The sequence below is a fragment of the Gopherus flavomarginatus genome, chromosome 4, assembly GCF_025201925.1.
Source record: "Gopherus flavomarginatus isolate rGopFla2 chromosome 4, rGopFla2.mat.asm, whole genome shotgun sequence".
NCBI lineage: Eukaryota > Metazoa > Chordata > Testudines > Testudinidae > Gopherus > Gopherus flavomarginatus.
Genome location: NC_066620.1, coordinates 181,350,409 through 181,374,010, shown reverse-complemented (window position 1 = coordinate 181,374,010; position 23,602 = coordinate 181,350,409). Strand labels below are relative to the sequence as shown.

The window sequence follows — 23,602 nt, the reverse complement described above, 5'->3', positions numbered from 1 at the left end:
TGCCATCACTTGTTGGGGATGGATTAATTAAGTCAGTGGGAGCACTCTATCCCATCAATTTAGAGAAGCTACACTAGAGAGCTTACAGTGCCGCAGCTGCCTCAGTGCAATATATAAGAAATACAGAGTACAAGTAGCCATATTTTAATCCTTTTGGTGGTTGCTTTCGAGAAAACGTGTTACAATAATAGTGTTTCACAGTTCTGTAGCTTTTTCATCAGTGGATCTCAAACACTTCACAAGTAATTTAAGCCTCACAACAGTTTTGCAATGTTAAGTACAGTAGATAAAAGGGTATATTAAGGTCATATCATTCACCACGTTGTAATGCAATCATTCTGGGTTGGGACCTAATTTACCTAATTGAAACTGCAGGAGTAATTCTGAAGTAGGCAGAATTTAATTACATAAGTTTAAATTTGGTCAGGGCCCCAGAAATAACATTTCTACTCTTAAATGGGATCTTCAATGACCAGAAATAGTCAGGACTTCTATTTTACCTCACCCCTGAAATAAAACATCACCAGCTGTAATGTTCTTACCATGATACCTATCTAGAGAATTGCCTTAATAGTAACAATGCCACTTAGTGAATCACAGAGCTGCTTTCTGCATCACCGTGGTGTTCCTTGAAGGTACTGACATATCAGGTACCAACACAGCCTGGCCTGGCTTAATTGGTGAGATTTAATGGGATCACAGTAAAGGTGGATCAGAATCTGAATTAGAGTTTTAAAACAAGCATCATTTTTAGAAAGAATGCAAAATAAATTCTAACTACAGAATTAACTTAATATCTCAGAATTCATGCATTCTGTTTCCAATTATGATATTAAAAGGAAGTAGGAGGAAGTAGGACTGAACTGTTAATATGGCATTGACTAAAAGTGGAACCACTTATTTAAAATGCCAGTAAAACCATAAAACAGACATAACATTGCATATTATCTATCCACTGTAATTCTGACTGTTCAATGGAAAATACAGCGATTTGTTGGATTTAGAAACCACTATCCAGGGGAGACCATTTAAAATTGTCATGGTTAGTTTACAATCACTAGTCATGAATCTTTTCAGTCTTTGTGAAATACGGTGGGCCAGACTGCAACCTGCTGTAAACTGGAGTTAGATTTGTGCTTGCTCACACTGAGTAAATTGGGTCATTGTCTTATGGCATACCTGCAGAAAACTGGTGCAGAAAGGGGAATCCAGCGTACATGACAGAAGTATTCTGAATGCCCTCTAAAGAATCTGACCAAACTCTCTGGTGTTCTATTGCATATGAAAGCAGAAATAAACCAGAACTGAAAAAGACCTACCTGTTGTATTGCAATATAGCTTTTTGTGATATCACAGTGAGATGCACCAGTTCCCAGTGATGCATGGCTGGGACCACATCCCCCCTTCAAAACTCCCAACATGCTATGGACCTCAAACTGGCCTTAGATATATAGGCACAACTCCCATTTATTTCACTTGCAGTTTGTTGATGTTAATAATTGGGATTATTGGGATAAAAAGAAACAAATAATTTTCTCTCATAAAATCTTCCTGGGTAATATTTTCAAGAGTTCCCATGTGACATAGGAATCTAAGTCCCAATTTTAAAAGTGATTTAGAAGACTAAGTCCCATCGACTTTCAAAGAGCCTTAGCCGCCTAAGTGCCTAAATTACTTTTGAAAATGGTACTTAGGCTCCTAAGTCACTTGGTCCCTTATGAAAATGTTACCTCTAGTCCCCTTTCTCCTAGCCCTCTTCCTCACTCCCTTCTAGCCTTCCTATTGTGCCCTTCTCTTTTCCAGACATTTCCCCTTCTTCACCCTGTCGTCCCTTACCCCCTTCCTGCCCTCGGCCATGCCTGCCTCTGTCCCCTTCCAGCCCTTCTCTCTTGTCTCCTTTAAAATTGAGCAGTAGAACTGGTAGTTACAGCATTTCCCTCTGAAGTCTAGCCACAGGAGATGTGCTGCCAGCATAGTTTCAAAGGGAAACTGCCACTTCCCTCCCACAGCCCAGCTGCCACATTTAAATCGTGCTGTGCAGGGCTTCCACTCCCTTGGGAGACTATTTTCCTTTCCTGTCGAAGACTGTTCTACAGCCTAATAGAGCTTGCTGTCAGCTATAATAAGTAACATTATATACAGTAGTATATATTTTTTTAATTGTGATATGAGTCAGGTGACATCCTCACGATTCTGGACTGGAAAGTGATGGGCTCTAATTCAACTCTTTTGCTGCACTGATATTCTTCCTTTTCACAAGATAGGTGGAAAGCAGGGCCAGATGAAGGCATGGGCATTATAGCCCTGTGCTGAGGGCTCCAGCTTCTGGAGTCATGTTATTATATCAAAAGTCAAGCTTTCATTTTAAACAGAAAACTAATTGCTATCCCTCATGGTTATAAAGAAAACCTTGAAAACATGAATTGAGCATCAGTGAATCAGTGATGTTAGCCTGAGTCTGCAAACAGCCTAAAACAATATCTCTGAGAAGGTGAACTGCCTTCTGCATCTCAGTGGAGGTGTTAACTTTAAGATGCACTCTTTTGGGGCACCCTACCAACAGAACCCCAGTATGTGGCAGGAGAAGAAAAGTGCAGCAGGCTTGGCCCACCCATGCAAGCAGATCATAAAATCATAGACTATCAGGTTAGGAAAGGACCTCAAGAGGTCATCTAGTTCAACCTCCTGCTCAAAGTAGGACCAATTCCCAACTAAATCATCCCAGCCAGGGCTTTGTCAAGCCTGACCTTAAAAACCTCTAAGGAAGGAGATTCCACCACCTCCCTAAGTAACTCATTCCAGTGCTTCACCATTCTCCTAGTGAAAAAGTTTTTCCTAATATCCAACCTAAACACTCCCTTTGTTGGGGGTTAGTATTGGGGTCCCCTCCTGCACCCTCTCTAGTGGGGAAAGAGGATCCCTGCTGCCACCACTGCTGCTCCCAAGGGGAAGGGGCCTCATGCCAGTGCATCTGCCTCTCTGGGAAAATGTGGGGGGCTCCTCTACAGCAAGGCGGGGTCAGGACCATGGGGTAGATCCATGGGGGAAGCCGTGTGCCTAGGGACCTGGATTGCTTTCATCCAGACCCAGAGGAAACATGGCACAAAACTCTAATGATTATTTGAAAAATAAATACATAATATTAAAATTCTCTGTCCAGCCAAGAAATTTACAAAATACTGGAAGAAAGGCCATAAAGGCAGGTTGGGTTTGGTTATAAGGTTACGCTTCAGCAGTAAACTGAAGGGCACAACAGCTTGTACCTAAATTTTGTCATGGAAATTAAGCTCAAGGAGGTGTAGTGATAAAGGCATTTCAGAAATCCTCTTTATGTTAAACATGTTTTTATGTTAACTTTTGTGGCCCAGAGCCTATTGAGAAGGAAAGCACCTATGAACAAAATGTTATGATGGGTAAACCTGCAGTCCCTCCATACTAGTATGTTTGCTAAGTGCATACTTATAAAGCTTAACATCTTTACAAAGAACCCAATTTTAGATGGTGTTCATAATGTCATAGAGTAGTGGAATGCTATCACTTCCATTCTGTTGGAGAGTAATCATACTTTCTCTGTGTTACAAAAAGGTACAATCTTCTTTTTGTTCAAAACAGGAAGGTTTTAACATCTCAATCCTCAGACTACCAGAATTTAGAATATTTCACACTTGAATGACTCCTAACCAACCGTGTAAGACAAAGAACAATGTCCTGTAGCTTATGCTGGAGGTGAGAATGTGGTACATAAGCACTGAAAAGACTGCAGCATTTATCATTCTATTTTTGATAGTTTCTTCCATAATTTCAACTGTTTACCAGTGGCATTCACACCCTTTTATTAGTAAGGATGGTCCATTCTAGTATTTATTTCTATTGATTATGAGTGTCATAAACAGATAAGTAAGAGTTAATAGAACAAAAGTGCTTCATATCTCTTTTACCTGGAAAGGGTTAACAAGAACAGTAAGTCTGGCTGTCACCTGACCAGAGGACCAATCAGAGGACAGGATACTTTCAAATCTTGAGAGAGGGAAGTTTTATGTGTGCTGTTAGTTTTTGGTGGTTGTTCACTCTGGGGGCTCAGAGGGACCAGATGTGCAACCAGGTTTCTCTCCAATCTCTCATACAGGCTCTTATAAGTTCAGAATAGTGAGTACTAGGTAGATAAAGCGAGTTAGACTTATGTTTGTTTTCTTTATTTGCAAATGTGTATTTGGTTGGAAGGAGTTCAAATTTGTATTTGGTTGAAAGGAGTTCAAAGTTATATTTTGCTGGAAGGATTTTAATTTGTACTTGAATACTTAGGCTGGGAGGGTATTCCCAGTGTCTATAGCTGAAAGACCCTGTACATATTCCATCTTAAATTTACAAAGATAATTTTTATTGTTTTTTCTTTCTTTAATTAAAAGCTTTTCTTGTTTAAGAACCTGATTGTTTTTTTATTCTGGTGAGACCCCAGGGGACTGGGTCTGGATTCACCAGGGAATTGGTGGGGAGAAAGGAGGGAAGGGGGAGAGAGAGGCTAATTTCTCTCTGTGTCAGGATTACTGTCTCTCTCAAGGAGAATCTGGGAGGGGAAGAGGGAAGGAGGGGGGAAGGTGCATTTTCCTCTCTGTTTTAAGATTCAAGGAGTTTGAATCACAGTGATCTTCCAAGGTAACCCAGGGAGGGGAAGTCTGGGAGAGGCAACAGTGAGGGAAAGGGTTTACTTTCCTTGTGTTAAGATCCAGAGGGTCTGGGTCTTGGGGGTCCCCGGGCAAGGTTTTAAGGGGACCACAGTGTACCAGGCACTGGAATTCCTGGTTGGTGGCAGCGCTACAGGTTCTAAGCTGGTAATTGAGCTTAGAGGAATTCATGCTGGTACCCCATCTTTTGGACGCTAAGGTTCAGAGTGGGGGTTTATACCATGACAATGAGCCTCACTCATTTGCCATTTAGACAAAGCAAAATCCTTATTGCTACGGTTGTGTGAAATTTAGCATATCATATGTCCTGATAGTGTATCATATATCACTCTTAATTAATAATAAATTGGGATCCAATACTCCTGTATATTTATGGGGAGATGACAGAGTATTTCTGATGGCAATCAGTAATTGATAACCACATTATAGTAACCCTACATTAGAAATGCAATAAACTGACAGAGTATGCTAGTGCTTAAAACTTAAGTACATGCTAAAATGATAGTTTGACCTGCTGTGTTGATGTTAAATATGATCTACTAAGTTTGTGTCCAAGGGTGCTGATTGTATTTATATACAGAGAGACATGTTATTAAATGATTGGCAGTGTAACAGCATCCCTAATCTTTGCTTTGTACCAGTTTTGTTCCACGTGTGTCCGTGTGTGTGTGTGAAATTAATGTGCTGGCTTTCTTAAAAGCAGTTACTTTTGAAGAGCTTTTACTAGAAATGCTGTATAATATATTGGAAACTGGAAGATTATGGCAGTGTCACAGTATTGTGGACATAAACACTGTCTTTTCTCAGCGCAAATAGCTACTGTGACTGCTTGACCTACTGGTGTAGTGTATCTACCCCTTTTTCAAATCTCTAGATCAGTAGTTCTTCTCCCTCCTGTGATCCCCTACTACAATAAAGGAAAGTTTCATGCCCCCCACCACACACACACTTCAATCATAAAGAGAGGGAGGGTTAACGAGCCCACCCAGTTTGAAAACACATGGCCTAAATGGCATGGGACACCTGACTATTCTGAGCCCTGCACTGCTTCGGCAAGTTGCAATGATAGCCTATTTTGTTTTTTTCAACTGTGATTAGAAAGAAGCGACGATGACCTTTCCTTTTAGATACATAACTTGGCAAAGACGCCCAGGCCATCTTCACTTCCAGTTTGGAGCCCTGCAGTAAGCTCTGTGTGAAAAGTGCTTGGGACCATCAGCTAGTGCAGAGTATGGTAGCCTGAAGTCAGCATTTTCAGAAGTGGTAACTGATTTTGGATGCCTCAATTTTTAGGTGTCCAGATAGCCACTTAGTAAATGTAATCACATGTGCTACCTGTAGTGGATTGGCAGGAGTACATTAAATCTCTGCTGTGTGGGTAGTATTGGCTGCCTCTCTGCTTCTAGGTGCAGTTCAAGGTGTGGTTTGGTTTAAAGCTATACTGCTGTACATAGATTGGGGTCCTAGCTATCCTTTAGAGGCTGCATCTCACCCTATTCACCACTGTGATCATTTAGATCTGCTGAGATGCTTTTGCCAATGATCCCTGGATTAGCAGTGTGTTCCTGAGGATGGAAAGCAAGGCATAATCCATGGGAGCAGGTCCCAGGAGCTGAACTCACTAGATTCAGTCATCCACCATTCTAAGGGTATGTCTATGCTACGGGATTATTCCGATTTTACATAAACCAGTTTTGTAAAACAGATTGTATAAAGTCGAGTGCACGCAGCCACACTATGAACATTAATTCGGCAGTGTGTGTCCATGTACCAAGGCTAGCATCGATTTCCGGAGCACTGCACTGTGGGTAGTTATCCCTCGGCTATCCCATAGTTCCCACAGTCTCCCCCGCCCCTTGGAATTCTGGGTTGAGACCCCAGTGCCTGATGGGGCAAAAAACATTGTTGCGGGTGGTTCTGGGTACAGCCTCACCCCTCCCTCCGTGAAAGCAGCAAACAATCGTTTTGCGCCTTTTTTCCTGGGTGAACTGTGCAAATGCCATAGCACAGCAAGCATGGACTCTGCTCAGATCAAGACCGCAATCGTGGATGTTGTAACACCTCGCGCATTCTCATGCAGTCTATACTGAACCAGGACCTGAAAAGCGAGGCAAGGAGGAGGCAGCTACGGCAGCACAGCGATGAGAGTGATGAGGACATGGACACAGAATTCTCTCAAATCGCGGGCCTTTGCGCTTTGGAGATCCTGCTGGTAATGGGGCAGGTTCTAGCCATTGAACGCCGATTTTGGGCCCGGGAAACAAGCAAAGACTGGTGGGACCGCATAGTTTTGCAGGTTTGGGACGATTCGCAGTGGCTGCGAAACTTTCACATGCATAAGGGCACTTTCATGGAACTTTGTGACTTTGCTTTCCCCTGTCCCGAAACACCAGAATACCAAAATGAGAGCAGCTCTCACAGTTGAGAAGCGAGTGGCAATAGCCCTCTGGAAGCTTGCAACGCCAGACAGCTACCAGTCAGTTGGGAATCAATTTGGAGTGGGAAAATCTACTGTGGGGGCTGCTGTGATGCAAGTAGCCAAAGCAATCATTAAGCTGCTGCTACGAAAGCTTGTGACTCTGGGAAACGTGCAGGTCATAGTGGATGGCTTTGCTGCAATGGGATTTCCTAACTGTGGTGGGACGATAGATGGAACCCATATCCCTACCTTGGCACCGGAGCACCAGGGCACCCAGTACATAAACCGCAAGTGGTACTTTTCAATGGTGCCGCAAGCACTGGTGGATCACAAGGGACGTTTCACCAACATCCACGTGGGATGGCCGGGAAGGGTTCATGATGCTCGTGTCTTCAGGAACACTACTCTGTTTAAACGGCTGCAGCAAGGGAATTACTTCCCAGACCAGAAAATAACAGTTTGGGATGTTGAAATGCCTGTAGTTATTCTGGGGGACCCAGCCTACCCCTTGATGCCATAGCTCATGAAGCCATACACAGGCAGCCTGGACAGTAGTCAGGAGTTGTTCAACTATAGGCTGAGCAAGTGCAGAATGGTAGTAGAATGTGCATTTGGCCATTTAAAGGCGCGCTGGCGCACATTACTGGCTCGCTCAGACCTCAGCCAAACCAATGTCCCCTTTGTTATTGCTGCTTGCTGTGTGCTCCACAATCTCTGTGAGAGTAAGGAGGAGACCTTTATGGCGGGGTGAGAGGCTGAGGCAAATCACCTGGCCGCTGATTACACACAGCCAGACACCAGGTGATTAGAAGAGCACACCAGGAAGCGGTGTGCATCAGAGAAGCTTTGAAAATGAGTTTCATCACGGGCCAGGGTACAGTGTGACTGCTGTGTGTGTTTCCCCTTGATGACCCCCCCCTTGATTGACTTATTCCCTGTAAGCAACCCACCTTCCCCCTTCGATTACACCTTGCTTAAGGAAATAAAGTCACTATCGTTTAAAATCATGTATTCTTTATTAAGTCATTATAAAAGAAGGGCGAGAACTGACAAGGTAGCCCAGGTGTGATTTGGGAGGAAGACAGGAGGGAAGGAAAAGGCCACTAAAAAAATTTCAAAGTAATGACAGCCTTTTGGTTGGGCTGTCCACAGGGGTGGAGTGGGCGGGTGCACGAAGCCTTCCCCCACGCGTTCTTACACGTCTGGGTGAGGGGTGAAGATGGTTACACAGGGGCTGCAGCGGCACTCTGTGACCCTGCTGCTGTTCCTGAAGCTCCACCAGACATCGGAGGATGTCAGTTTGATCATGCAGCAGCCCCAGCGTTGCATGCTGCCACCACTGATCTTCCTTCCTACACTCTGATCTTCTTGCCGCCACCTCTCATCTCGAGCGTCTCTCCTTTCCTCACATTCATCCCTCCTATCCTTGCGTTGGTCCCTCCTGTCCTCATGTTCATTGGCATCGTTCCTGTAATTTGATACCACGTCCTTCCACTCATTCAGATGAGCTCTTTCATTGCAGGTCACTTCCATGATTTCCGAGAACATTTCGTCTCGCATCTTTTTTTTTCGTCGCCTTATTTGAGATAGCCTTCGGGAAGGAGTAGGGAGGCTTGAAAAATTTGCCGCTGCATGAGGAAGGGAAAAAAGGGAAAGAAGTATTTAAAAAGATACATTTTACAGAACAATGGTTATACTCTTTCACGGTGAACACTATTCACCTTACATAGCACATGTGATTTCACTACAAGGTCGCATTTTGCATCTTAATATTGAGTGCCTGTGGCTCTGGTGTTAGAGATCTCACAGACGCAGGTCCGGGCAGCAGAATTCAGCTTGCATGCAGCCATGATAAGCCATTGTCCTTTGACTTCTGCAGCCTTCATATACACAGTGCCCTCCTTTCCCAAATACCAAGCAAATCCCGTTCAGTGCTGCTTCTTTCCTGTTAACATGCAGCAGCAGAAACTACCGCCCCCCATCCAATTCTCTGGGATGATCGCTTTACCCCTCCCCCCACCACGTGGCAGGTATCATGGAAGATCAATGCTAAACAGACCCCTTCCCCCGCCCCGCCACGTGGCTGGTAGCAGGGAAGATCCCTGCTAGCCAAACACGAAAAAGCTCAGCGCCATTCCCCCCCTCCCCCTGCTTGGCTCCCTGCAGGGAAGGATTTCTTTTAAGCAACAGGCAAACAGCCCAGCAGGAATGGCCATCTCTGTCCCCTTAATTAAATTCCTGAATTTCAACCAGGTTCAACAATATCACTCTCCTGAGGATAACACAGTATGGTAAAGAACGGATGTTGCTTGAATGCCAGCAATCACCGGGACCATACGCAGCTGGACTTTGTCATGCAATGATACCACATTACTTGCTACATGCATGGCGTGGTCAAGTGTCCTACCATGGAGGATGGAATAAGGCTGTCCTGCCCAGAAACCTTCTGCAAAGGCTTTTGGAGTACCTCCAAGAGAGCTTCATGGAGATGTCCCTGGAGGATTTCCGCTCCATCCCCAGACATGTTAACAGACTTTTCCAATAACTGTACTGTCCGTGAATGCATCCCCAAGTCCTCAGGGCAAATTAATCATTAAAAAACGCTTGCTTTTAAACCATGTTTTATATTTACAAAGGTGCACTCACCAGAGGTTGCTTCCATGGCTTCATTGTCTGGGCTAGTGGCTTGGGAGGGCTCGGAGGGTAATTCCATCTGGGTGAGAAAAAGCTCCTGGCTGTTGGGGAGAACGGAGTGCTGTGTGCTCTCTGCAAGCTCGTCCTCTTCTTCCTCCTCCTCATCTTCCCCATCCGCAGAATTCTCAGCCATGGCTGAGATTACCACCTCCACCTCGGAATCCACAGACGGGGTGGGGTAGTGGTGGTCGAGCCCCCTAGAATTGCATGCAGCTCAGCATAGAAGCAGCATGTTTTTGGCCCTGCCCCGGACCTTCCGTTTGTTTCTTTGGTTTTCTGGTAGGCTTGTCTGAGCTCCTTATCTTTCACGCGGCACTGCACTGAGTCCCTGGTGTGGCCTTTCTCCATCATGGCCTTGGAAATTTTTTCAAATTTTTTTCATTTCGTCTTTTGGAACGGAATTCTGTTAGCACAGAATCCTCTCCCCATACAGCGATCAGATCCAGTACCTCCCGTGCGGTCCATGCTGAAGCTCTTTTTCGATTCTCAGGAGACTGCATTGTTACCTATGCTGATGAGGTCTGCGTGGTCACCTGTGCTGGTGAGCTCTCCGCGCTGGCCAAACAGGAAATGAAATTCAAAAGTTTGTGGGGCTTTTCCTGTCTACCTGGCCAGTGAATCCAAGTTCAGATTGCTTTCCAGAGCGGTCACAGTGGTGCACTGTGGGATACCGCCCGGAGGCCAATACCATCAATTTGTGGCCACACTAACCCTAATCCGACATGGCAATACCAATTTCAGTGCTACTCCTCTCGTCGGGGAGGAGTACAGAAACCGGTTTAAAGAGCCCTTTATATCGATATAAAGGGCCTCGTGTGTACGGATGGAGGGTTAAATCGGTTTAACGCTACTAAATTCGGTTTAAACGCGTAGTGTAGACCAGGCCCAAGATTAGAACACTCCATGGCATATATGTGACAATGGATCATCATCTAGGCAGCTTCTAATAGATTATCAGGTCCCAAAACATCACCATAAGCGAGGAGGGTTTTTTTTTTTGTTAAGTAGGTGATGGACAGAGAGTTGTTTGTCTCTTTAAATTTGTTTAGTGAGTTGCTTACTTTTAATGTATGCTGTGTGGCTAGCTGTTATGGGGATAGGCACATAAATATAAAGAAAGGGGGAGAGAGATGAATTGTGTCTGGATGTTGGGGCGGTCACGGATGGCTTATATTTATTTTTTTAAATACTTTTTGATGATCTAGAGGTACACATTGCTAGTCCATATTATTGCATTGCCCTTATTCTCCTGTCTGTCCTCTAACGTCTTACACTGACCTACTGTATCTTGTCTTCAATTAGACTGGGTCTGAGAGAATGTCTTCCTGTGCATTTCTAGAGCATCTAGCGGAATAGGGCCTTGATTAAAAAGGCTAGTAGAGGTTCTAGTGAGTAGTATTCTTTGGTTCAGGTTGGTAAATAATTTGGTGGAAAAAAATGGGTTTCCTATGCGGAGGTAAGATATGTACAGAGATCCATAGAAGTCTATGCTAGATTCAGCTTCTGAAGTTCCTTCCTAGGAATGACTAAATGAGACATCGGACTGTTTCCGCCAGCATAGTGGCCTGTTGCACTTCCCATTCCAATTTCCAAATTCAAGAAAAAAATCCAATGGAAAATATGCTTAACACCCCCCTCCAAAAAAACCCAGCCCCCAAACAATAAACTATTCCTCTGCTTGTGACCCAAACATCGACACATTGTGCCACTGCAAGAGAAGCTGAAGTGAAAGTGGAGAAAAATGAAACAAAGTGTAAATCAGGCAAAAATAATTCAGATGTTTGCAAATCCTTTTGTATTAATAATCTAGGTTGTTATTAGTAACACAAGGCAATTTGTTTTCAAAACTAATTAATTATTGTAAACTTGAAAGATTCCTTTCAAAAATCATGTTCTCTTGCTGAGAACAGTTCTTAATAACTCCACTCTTGGAACAAGTCTGCTACTCAGTCTGACCATTTACATTCACAGGGTCATGTTATGCCCTTAGTTTCACCTTTAGGAGATATTCCAGCAGTGGGTTTAAAACTATTAGGCCCTAATTCAGCAAAGCCCTTAAGCACATGCTCAAAATTAGGCATGTGAATAGTCCTATTGAAGTCAAAAGATAGTGGCACAAATGCTCAGCTGGTGTATATCAGGATACCTTTATTGGCTTCAATAGCTGTTTTACAGCAGCTGATGATATGGCCTATTATATATGTTTTAAATATAGAAAACATATACATAGCAACATTTTTAGTCCGATTGTGAAAACTGACTAAAATTTGTTTAGTTTTACTTTAAAAAAACCAAAAAACCTACAATTTTTATCCTGTACCATGCCGTACACTGATGTTTGCTGAGTAACCATATAATCTTATTGGCACCCCTATTCATTCTCCCATTTTTCCAACTGTTTTGTTATCCCTGGCCCTGTTTTATTGCATCCTATTTGAAATGACACCCCAATCCTGCAAACACTTATATCTTTATCTATATGCCTAGACACCTTGAACTCCTTGGAGTTATTATTAGTAGTAATAGTAGTAGTCCATCGCTGATGATGATGACGATATTGTTGTATTTCTCATATATATATATATATCTCCTTGGGACTATTCATGTACATAAAGGTTCTAAATGCAAAAGTGTAGAATTGAGGTATAGTTTGTACGCAAGCTGTTTGGGGTAGCTGTCTCATCTTACTACATGTACTATGAGGCAGCTAGCACACTTTTAGGCAGTGTGACTTTTATTATTACTACTCCGTAATGAATGGTACTAAACTCCCATGGAAGACATTTATACTCTAGGGAGTTCAGCAAGGTCATTTATATTTGTGAAGCTTGCATCTTTTTAGCAAATGAATTGTTTTCATCAAATCAAAATAGTAATGTACATATATGTATTTCAGAAAGTCAGCAGCTCTCTACTTAATACTTTATTTTCAACGGAAAGAAAGCAAAATGAAGTAAGGATGACATTATTTGATAATGTGCACATGAACTGTGCTTCCTGTTTAAAAGAATTTGATTCATTGCACCAGAAATATAGATTGTAAGGAATTGTGAAATACATAGGATGTAGCCAGAGCTGTAGAGATTAATAATTTGATGTATGAGTTTACTATATTTTAGTATTCAAGTACTGAAGTTTACAGAGTTGAGAAAGTGGTGACTTTGGGTCACATATCTAAAAATATAGATGGGCACCTAGCAGGATTTTCAAAAGCAAGTTAGGTGCATAATTCCCATTCTAATGATAGGAGTTAGGTTCCTAACTTGCTAAGGTGCCTAAATATCCACCAAAGACTATATTTTAACTCAAATTAAAATGTCATGTGAAAAGAGGAGGGCAGTGTTGTTGGGGATAATTTTTAAGATTTTTTAAACTCAGATCCAATATTTTTAAAGTGCTAACACAAAGAAGAAGAAAAAGCAATGTAGAATATTACTCAACTGCAGAGCCTGAAATTGCATCTTGACTTTTCTTCTGAAGCCAATGAGTTCTTTGCTTGAGTTAGAACTGCAGCATGGAACTCATAGAATAGGACACTAAAGAAAGAATCTTTTCAGATGGCATGCTGGTGGACATGTGCTATCTGATGCACCACGTGGCAGAGAGGGAACATCAGTCAGTAATATCTTTAATGACACATAAGACATGGTTGAAAAGGTAAAAGCAGTGGTATGACTTAGAAATAATATGTGAATTTGGGGATCAAAATGTGTATCCTACTATTAGAAGTCCTGTAGCATTTAATAGAGAACAGTAATACTGTATGTTTTTGAACCATCAGGTAGTTACATAAGATTGTTTCTTTTGAACCCTAATACATTTTTCTATACCCCTACTGGTTTAATCCCTAGTAAGTTCTACGGGACTTTTCCATAGGCATTGTTACTGAAAGAGCCTGGGAAACTAAAATGAGTGGGAGGGACTCAGAAAGGAAATGGGGAGTATTCAGAGGGAAATTGCAGGAAGCCCAACATGTAGGTGTACTATTGAAAACAAATACAGCTGAAGTGTGCATGTATGGGGTGTGAGGTGGGGTGGTGGGGTGGTAGGTGGGTGGTTGGGGAGAAATGAATATAGGGAGCAATAAAAGAGAAAAGCAAACAAGACATAAATCAATAGGATCATGGCTAGGAGAGGGTATGCACAAGTCTACAAAACAAACAGCTAACACAATGATCACAGAAGCCAAAATTGAAAATGGAAAGATCATTGCAGAGAGTATGGGGACAAACAATAACAGATTTTACAGATATATCAGGACCAGGAGGTCAATAAAAGAGACTGAAGTCTCCTTATCTGACTGTGAGAGGAGTTTAGTGACATGAGGCAGAGATTGCTGGGAAGCAAAATGCTTTCTTTTCCTCAGTGTATTTACCAGAGGGAATGAGGGGAAAATGCCAGAAAGAGATAGGAATGTCCTGGAGGCAGAATATGAACAATTAATGAAACTAAGGGTAATACAAGAATAAAGCAAAGAAAGAGAAGAAATTAGGGCAGCTAAACAGAAAGTAAGTTCCAAGTCTGATGGCCTGTCTCCCAGGATTCTGAAAGAGAAAAATGATTGTTTTTAGTGTCCACTGAACTTAAGATATACCTGAAAACTATAGGGGAGTCAATGAAAGACCATATTTTTAAAAGGTTCATAGGAATAATCAAGGTAATTTCAGACCTGTAGGGCTTAATATCCAAACACAGCCAAGAATATCCAAACACAGCCAGATTCTAGATGTTGATCAAAGAGCAAATAGTTTGGATTGGTGTAAACTGGTTGAAGTTGACCAAAAGGTGTTCATGGTTAACACACATAGTTAATTTTCTTGGTAGACTGACTGTATTGTCAATCCAACAGGGTACTGAGTACTCTGGTCCCAATCTATCAAAGTTCTTAATACACACTTAACTTGAATCATGTGAGAAGTCCCATTAAATTCAAGCTCACCTGGATTAAGGCTAGAGTAGCCAGCACTTTTCAGGGTCGAGCACACGGAGCACACACAAAGAGAGAAAAGACATGCAGCTAGATTTACAAGGCTTTATACGTGTCTATACATGCGGATAGGAACCTAACCAAGTAAGGCACCTAACTCCCACAGATTTCAATTGTAGATTAGTGGGACTGGGCCTAGAAGAAATGTCATGGGTTCTTGGGTGCCTTATGAAATATAGTGTAGAGAAATCTAGACAAGGTTGAAAATAGTAAATAGGATTATGATTGGCAATTAGGTTGCCCATCTTTACCTGTAATTGATTTCAAATGTGTCAATCACAATGGCCTTTAGCTGCCAAATCCAAAAATTAAAAGGAGCGTTGGTGTAGTCTGACTAGGACCATATTCTCTGCCCCTTCCCAGAGTGACTTCTAGGAGAACTGAGTTTGGGTGAAATGTCTTTACAAGTATTTAGCAGCCTTTTCTATTGTGGACAGTGCGGAAAAAGGAGGTGAGCTCTGCCTTGCATTCTAAATATGACAAAACTCAAGCTCACTTTATTTCCAGTGGCTGAGATTTTCACAAATGAGGACCTGCTTCGGCTCCTCACCCCTGAGTATTTTACCTGAGCCCTGCCTGTTAATTAAAATATTCTAAGAGGGTTGTGAAAAGAGTGAGCAAGAGAAAGAGAGAGAGAGAGAAGCAGTCCTGGAGATAGTCAGGGTGTAGCCCACTGACAGCTTTAAAAATAAGATTCAGAATCTTGAAGAATATGGTATTAATGATACTCGCACTGAAGAAAGATATAGTACTAACAGTATGAATGATATGGAGGATGAGTATGGCAGAAACTTAAAATCATTAGGGAAGCAAATGACAAACTGTGATAATGGAATATAGTTCAAATCAGAGGTTACCATTATTGCACCATGCAGACCGTATCTGGAGTATTGAGCACCGGGAGGGACCCCATGTTTTAAAAGGCTATTGATAGAACTCCAAAAGGTGTCAGGTGGCTACGAAAATGATAGAGTGTCTCAGTGGTTTGTAACAGTGAGGAAAGGTAGGAAAATTGATTGTGAAAGAGATTAAGCGCAGATATTCTGATATGTATAAAGGGCTTTAGAGAAGAGTTTGAATGTCACAAACCTATTCATGACAGGAAACAGGCTCAAAAACAATGTGGCTTGAGCTAAGTTCAGACAATAAAGAAGTTCAAGTGAAACTTCTTTACACAGAGGATAATTCAATGTGTGCAACAGAGCTCTCTCAGAGAAAGAAATAGTGGCTGTGCAATGGAGATCATATTAGACCAGAAATTATGGGGAAAACATTAAGTTGGACAGACAGATGGACTACTCTACAGAAAAGTAGCATGGTCCTCTTCTGTTCTATAATGTTGTTATGCCTGTAGCTAAGATGATCAGAGAACAGATGATACCCAACTTCAGATAAGTCTGACTTTCAGCACTGGTGTTTTCGGAAAATATCTTGATTTTTATCGATACATTTTAACGTGAATGTTTGAGACCTTCTAAAAATATTTCTGCCAATTTTTATGTTTGTTTTGATTTTTATGTGTCTTCATGGCACATAATGGAGAGGTAAAGTGAATAATTGAAGAGCAATTTATTATTATTATTATCTATATGTAAAGTTCCAGTCCTACTCTTAGCTTCAAATGTTGCAGGAGCAGATCCCGATTGTAACTGATCAAAATCTCACTGAATAGTTCAAATATATGAAGGACTGCTTTCCCACTCCTTACAGTACTGATCAATAATTGCTAGGAAAGAAAATATTTGCTATAAAATAAAATTAAAAATGTGTCCACGATGGAACAAAATTCAACATGCAGCAGAGACAACACAGTGGTGGTGGAGGGGGTGGGGAATTATTATTAGCTTTATAATTGCAGTGATGACCCCTGGGTATAGCATTTCCAGACAGTTAATGACTGACTAGACGCCATAAGGGTTTGGAAGGGCTTTCCCCTTTGGTCATTATTGCCTAAGCAAAGTGGTTTTTTGTTGATTTTTTTTTAAAAAACGTACATTTTAAGGAAAGCAATTAATGTAGCAAATAATTATAAAACCTGATTAAATGACATAATGTTTTGTACAATCTGACCTGCAGAGGAGAACTGCCAGTCAGTGTAATAACATGAGTCTTTTATTTTTCCAAATAGTGTTTATGGCTGTCCTTTGGCAAAAAAAAGAAAAACACAAGATAAGCAACCCCAAGAACCTGCTCCCAAAAGAAAACCCTTTGTGGTTAAAACAGACAACTCTTCAGTAGATGAGTGTTATGAAACTGATGGAACAGAGGAGATGGATGAAAAGGAGGAGGAAGAAGAGGAAGAGGAAGAGGAGGAGGAGTATTCTGATGACAATGAAGGTGATGAGGAGGAGGAGGAGGAAGAAATAGATCGAGAAGAGGAAGAGGAGATTGAAGAGGAAGAAGAGGAGGATGAAGAGGAAGCAGAAGATGTGGAGGAGGAGGAGGAAGAAGAGGAGGAAGAGGAGGAGGAGGAAGAACGTGGTAATAATAAGAGTATTAATAAAAAGTAAACATTGTGTGTATTATGTGTTAATCTTTCAGTGTTGTCTCCAGGTATTTTGCTGTGCTGCTCTCATTAAAGCTAATGGAAGTCATGCAGCTAAATCTCCCTATGCCTTGCTGAAAATGTACCCCACATTGTTCTTTTAACATCTATTTTAATGACTGTCTTCCAAATATTTTTGATGCCTAATGGTGTCAAATTTTCAAATATAGAAGTGTGTGTGCGAAAAAATGCCTGCAGAAATGTGTAACTGGATTAATGCATGCAATTGCCAGGTATGCATGCAACAATTGTGTAAAGGTATAAGCAAATGGTTAACTGCAAATTCCTGTTCTCATATTTGCATGTGCATTTACTGAATCTGCCCACCTAATAGCAGTGATTGCTCAGATAAATGCGGTCAAGTGTTTGCAGGTGTTTTTTTGTTGAGCACAAGTGGATCTCTTCCCTTTTAAAATTTGGTCCTGAATTTTCTTTCGGACAAACAATATCAGAATGAAATGTTATCAGATACTTTGGTTCTTTGAGACTTGGATGTTGTGTACTTTAGTTGATTTTATTAAAACTATGGAGAGTGACAGGTTTACACAAAGAAAGTCCTTCTAAAATTATATTTTCTGAATACAGTACCGTACATTTGATGCCTTTTACCTATATAGATATTAATTAGTAGCCCAGCTAATGTAGTAGCACTGTGATTAATCCATTGACATCTCTGTTTACTGGGATTGTGGATTCTGTGTAAGCATATTTTTCAAAATATACGATCACTGTCTGCTTACCTCAGAATCCCTCTATTAATTACATTATAATGTACTAGGGTGAAAATTAAGAATCGTGCAAAGATTAATGAGCTATCTAAAAAGTATTTTGTTCCCATTTCCCGGGAACACATTTTTGGTTGGGTAGATTCACCTTTCTAACCAATAAAAATATAAGAAAAACTTTCAGCACTCCTTAGTCAGATTCCTCTTAGGAACCAGGTATGAAAGTTGTCTGACTTTTGTATCAGCATTCTCTTAGGTCAAGTTTAGAAAAAGATTTAGGAAGTACTCTTCATTCAGACAACTGTGTGGCTTACAGATGACGATGAGCATTTTTTTGCAGATGCCTCAACCCACAGCATTTCCTCATTCACTTTTAATTTGCCTACCAAAACTATTAAAAACAAGGTAGCCAAGCTTGAAAGTTCCGAAGGAGTTTGATGCCAGGGGAGGCTGTTTCCTTATGCAAAGAGACTCTGTTGTTTCAGAACCTGTAAGGATAGTCTATCTGAACTCAGGCAGGTGTGTGACTGCAATTGCTATCCTGTTGGATTGCATAGGAACTCTAGCAGTTCTTTCTTAAGAGGTAATGGCAACTGGATCATAGTGGAGCTGTTGCAATGGTTTTGGGCCCAGGTGGACAATAATGAATCTACACTATCAAAAATGATTTAAGGGGGGAAAAAGACTTAGGAGCTAAAGAAACTTCCTTCTGCCAAGCTTCGTATTAGGTTTACTGGTACAGATCTTACAGAACATGGTGCTTTACTTATGTCCAGCACTGCTGCACCTACAGTTATTGATCCTAATCAACAACTTTAGTGGCTGCTATTGTTTCTTTCTCTGAGTAGACTTGAATTAAGAACTGCAAGTTAGGAATTTTGCAAAAGTACCTATATTAGCTAGACGTCATATTAGAGTAGATGAAAAGTCAAACAGGTCAGCTACCCAGAGGATCTCATGTTACTTCAGGGATAATATGTAGTTTCCTAGATAAAAGAAAAAGTATTCCTCGGTAAAATACTGGGAAAGCAAAAAAGAAAGTCTAATAAAATAGGGGGCTTAACAGTGGAATTATTCAGGGCAAATTAATTTTATGACCTTTTTGGAATCAGCATGTTATTATACAGATGATACTAGTTACAGCACAGTTGATTCATGAGATAAAGTTACTAGTGCCTAATGATGAAGATTATAAGAAGTTCTTTTTCTCTAGGTCAAGGAGTGGGTGGGAAGATCTAGATTTGAGATGATAGCCATAGTCTGTTGTTTTTGAGAGGTCCAGAAGATATTTAATTAAACAGATTTTGAGGGATAATTTATTTTATATGGTTTTTGACCGAGAACCTAAAATGTCTTCTCCTTCCATTGCTCGTAATACAGGAATCTTTCATCATTTACTGGAATTCTCTGCTTATATTTTTAGAACTCCCTTAAGGTGAATCATTTAAGAGTTTGTTCTGGGAAAATCACAGTATGCACACAGCCAACATAATTACAATTAGAAACTAAGAGTAGAACTTCCAGATAAAGGTGTCTCTGCAGTGCTTATAGACGTTTTTGTCAGTGGTGCTGTAGTCTTATGAGATTATAGAAATTTTGCAAAGTCTCATAACGAAGCCTAGTTTTAATGGACAAGACAATTAAAATCTCAGACAGTTTTGCTAGAAAAATTCTATCAGATGGGAACGTGATCTCTAAGTCAACAAGTATGAGAAACATAAAGCAATGTACTATATAATTTCCTAGGTCCAAATTAAGTTTCCTGTTGTATGGGGGTAAATCCAGAGACACCTCAAATAACTAATTGCAATGACTCTGGAGTTACCCCTTTGTAACAGGAAATTGAATTTAGGTTGGAATTTTCAAATGAGCTAAGTGATTTAGGAACATAATTCTTATTGAATGACAATCAGGCTTGAGCTCTGAAATCACTTAGACCTTTTAGAAAATCCTATCCCTAGGGCTGAGCCTTTGACATAATAAAGGACTTGGAAGACACAGAAGCATCCTAAAGCAACACTCTTACAAATCTCAAAATACCAATTTAAGAGAACCAAAGACTTTTTTGGAGCTAGATCCCAAATCCTTTGCTGACATCTCAGTATATAATCACTTGTAGTAAAATTAATGCTTAAAATGCCCTTTCAATGGCCACAACATTCATTTTAACCTTTCATTAAATGTAATGAATCTTTTTGAAGAACAGGGATATATCCACTCAAAATATAGCATAGGCCTGAAAAGCCCTTACGTACAGTACTACCACTATGAAAGGAAAGACAGATCTTTCCAATTTCTTCCACATCCCCAAAAGAGAAAGCAGACACATGACCCTTGTTAACATAATCTAACCTGTAAATTCCAATCCACATGGGAAGGCTATCAGTAAGATAGTAAGATAAAGCCCACTTTTAGGGAGTGTCCCTTCACTTTGGTGGTTATTGCTGAAAATCCCTGTAGTCAAATACTTAGGGCACATTTGCTTTGCAAGGCAAACTAAGGTATTTCTCCTTCTGAGAAGAGATCACTTCAGATAGCTGGTTCCCAAAGACTGTTTCACAAAGCTTTTCTATTATAGAAAGAAATCTCCGTTGGAGGAGCTCCAGGAACGGATGTTCCAAGGCACCATTTAGCCTATATCACATGAAGACATTCAAGATGGCTTGTACTCCAGGTATTTCATAATCCCTCAGGGTCAGGAGGAGTCAGGCTGATTCTAGATCTAAGTAAATTTAATACATTGATCAAGTCTAATCCATTTCACATGATCATGCTAAAAAAGATTTATTGTAGTTTACTAAAAGGTGAATGGTCAGGATGTATAGATTTGATAAATACTCCCTTTTATATCATATTAATTCCCTCAAATTCATAGTAGCATATACAGTATACCAGTACAAGGTACCACATAATGTTTGCATAACTGCAAGGCACAGTTGCAGCATATTCAAGGAGACTGAATATACATCTTTGCATTACATACTATTACTTGGAAATACAGAGAGGAAATGCTTCACTTTTTTCTCATTTCTACAAATTGGACTACTGTTTTTAATACTCTGGTGAAATTTGGCCTTTTCCCCACTAGCACACACGAGGCTATTGGTATACAGATACCTGATGTCTTGAAATCCACCTGTTAGTTTATAGTTTAACTTTGATAGTGCCCTCCTTTATCTTCTGATCCCTTCATCAGATTGCTTCTGTGGCTGATTATGCATGTCCCTCTAAGCAAAGGGAGACACAAACACCAATCTAAAGATGAAAGAATCAGTACCGAGGATGTTGTGGTAGAACACAGATCCCCACTGTCTTTGCAACTTAAGAATCTCTAAGTCTCTGAAACAATGAAATAAACAGGTTTATACCAGAGAGAGTTGGCCTGTCCAATATGCCTAGCATCAATCACATTCATTTATTCAAACTACTAGCAAGAAAGCAGTCACACATTTGGTGAACACAGTAAAACATTCCATATTAATCGGAGCAAAAAAGCTTGGCACCTATCTTGATGTACCATATATGCAAATCATCTAACCAAAGAAATGACAGCCTTAAATGAAGAGGCCAGGAAACAGCTGTTCACTGCTTAGAACGATAAATGGAAAGGAATGCATTTTCCAGGATCAGAGAGGATTTAATAAACAGAAGGGGAAGCAATCCTTCAAAATGTGCTGGTGGACTCTTCTATTCATGTGTATTGCTCTGTATTTTCATCTTCTTTATAAAAGAAGGTGGAGAATACTGTGATGGGGGTATGTTGCCACCAACAGTATAGTGGGGAAAAAACCTAATAGCAATGACCAGAAGACCTTACTTCAGTCCCTTGATTGATGTTTGGTGATACAAACTGTTAATATTGCCTTTCTTCTGTAGTTTTCAGAGATGCAAAGGTATGCAAGGGATCAGATCATGCTACTGTATAACAATTCTTGATATCTTTGTTTTTGTACCGGATATATCATTCCTACCAAACTAGACCTGTGTAAATGTAGAGATTGTTCAATGTTTTCATTTTTAGTAGTTTGTATCATTTGAGTTAGTATTACTCTGGTCAGAATTACTCTTTCCCCAGCCAAATTCAACTGGAAATAATAATGTGATTTTTTTTGAAAAACAAGTAGCTTAGTGCAGGAATGCAAAAGCCTTAAAAATAGGGTTTAGAAAAATGCTAGCTAGTAGATTCCCTCTGCATACCTCTAGTTCTTGTGGAATTGGGCCAGATATATTTATCATGCTTACTCTGCTATTTTTTGTTTAAAAACAAATTTGCCGCTAGATAGGCTTTCACTTGCTCCAATACTGTATAGTTAAGGTGGTTACCATTTGGTACTCTTAGACAGTATCGTTTGTTAACCATATTCTTCAAATGTTGTAATTTTTCTTCCAATGCTCCTGTGAGACTGGACCTGATTCTGAGCTCACTTACATCAGTATAAATCAGGAATAACTCCATCTAAGTCAGTGGAATTACATCTGTGTAAAGTAATTTTATGTTTGTCACATCCTCCTTTACAAAATTTTAAATAGACACTGTACTGTCTGTAAATGCATAACACAGTTGGGTAGCAATTATTTCAGACCCTGATTAAGCAAGGTGCTTAAACATGTGCCCAACGTTAAGCATGTGAGCAGATCTGTTGGCTTTCCCAATTTTAAGCAAGTGAGTTAATGTGGCTAAGTATCTTGCTTAGTTCGGACTTTACCTACTTAGTGTCTCAAAACATCAGATGCAGGCACAAGATCTTCTGGTCCTTCAAAAGTAAACAGTCTAGTTACAGCTTTGTACAATATAAGGGAAGTATTCACCGTTGTTGATCCAAATACTGGATCCCTGCTGTAAATATATACACAGAGAACTTCCATTGACATCAGCAGCAGGTCTGCAAATGGAGTTAGGACAAATTATGCAATATTAATAATTAAATTTGAAGTCTGGATAAGAGACCTGAGAGGAGAGTATTACTGTAAGTGTTCACACCAGAACTACTTGACAGTTGATTTAATTTTGTTTTGTGTTGAATCTGTTTTATCTGTGACTATAGTTGTTTTGTTGTATTAGCACTTGTTTTGTAACTTGCAGACTGTTGCCCAGAATCTTAACTGAAAACAAGGCATTGGCCTCACTGAGTAATGACTAATTACCTTTGGGCTTCACTGCAATCTGTGACTTTGCAGCTGTGCCAGGGGAGTTGGGGCACAGTCATATAGGACACTCGCAGATGTGGTTCCAGGAGAAGGGGCAATCTGAGGGGTTGTGCATCCAATACTTCTCATACTTTCCCTTACCTGTGCACAAATGCAGAGTGTATCCTTGACTCCACCTCCTCCCCATGGTGGGTGGCAGAGCTGTGTATTAAATTACTCCCTCTGGAGCAAAGTGGGATTTGGGGTGGGGTTCAAGGGGAAAATATTGTAGTATTAGGAGTGTACTCTGATATCTATTGTGACTCTTTGAAACTCAGTTCCTTACCAGTGATCCTCCCTTTATCAGACAGCTATGCACCATTGCTTACACAGGGATGTGCCTAAAGGCTCAGTCTAGAACTT

At 40.6% G+C, this 23,602-nt stretch overlaps 1 protein-coding gene across 23 annotated transcripts in view; it reads left to right on the top strand.

Moving 5' to 3' along the window:
- MYT1L (myelin transcription factor 1 like) overlaps positions 1-23,602 on the top strand; it is a 525,010-nt gene that overhangs the window by 259,301 nt on the left and 242,107 nt on the right. For 19 of the 23 annotated variants that reach the window (XR_007774015.1, XM_050950633.1, XM_050950632.1 and 16 more), the window contains 2 exons: positions 16,911-17,263; positions 20,631-20,726. Coding sequence is in view for 22 of the 23 variants with exons in the window: in XM_050950633.1 (XP_050806590.1) it covers positions 16,911-17,263; positions 20,631-20,726 (449 nt within the window). In the remaining variant the exon portion in view is untranslated. The remainder of the gene's footprint in view (positions 1-16,910; positions 17,264-20,630; positions 20,727-23,602) is intronic. The other 4 variants (XM_050950647.1, XM_050950646.1, XM_050950644.1 and 1 more) reach the window with 2 other exon arrangements.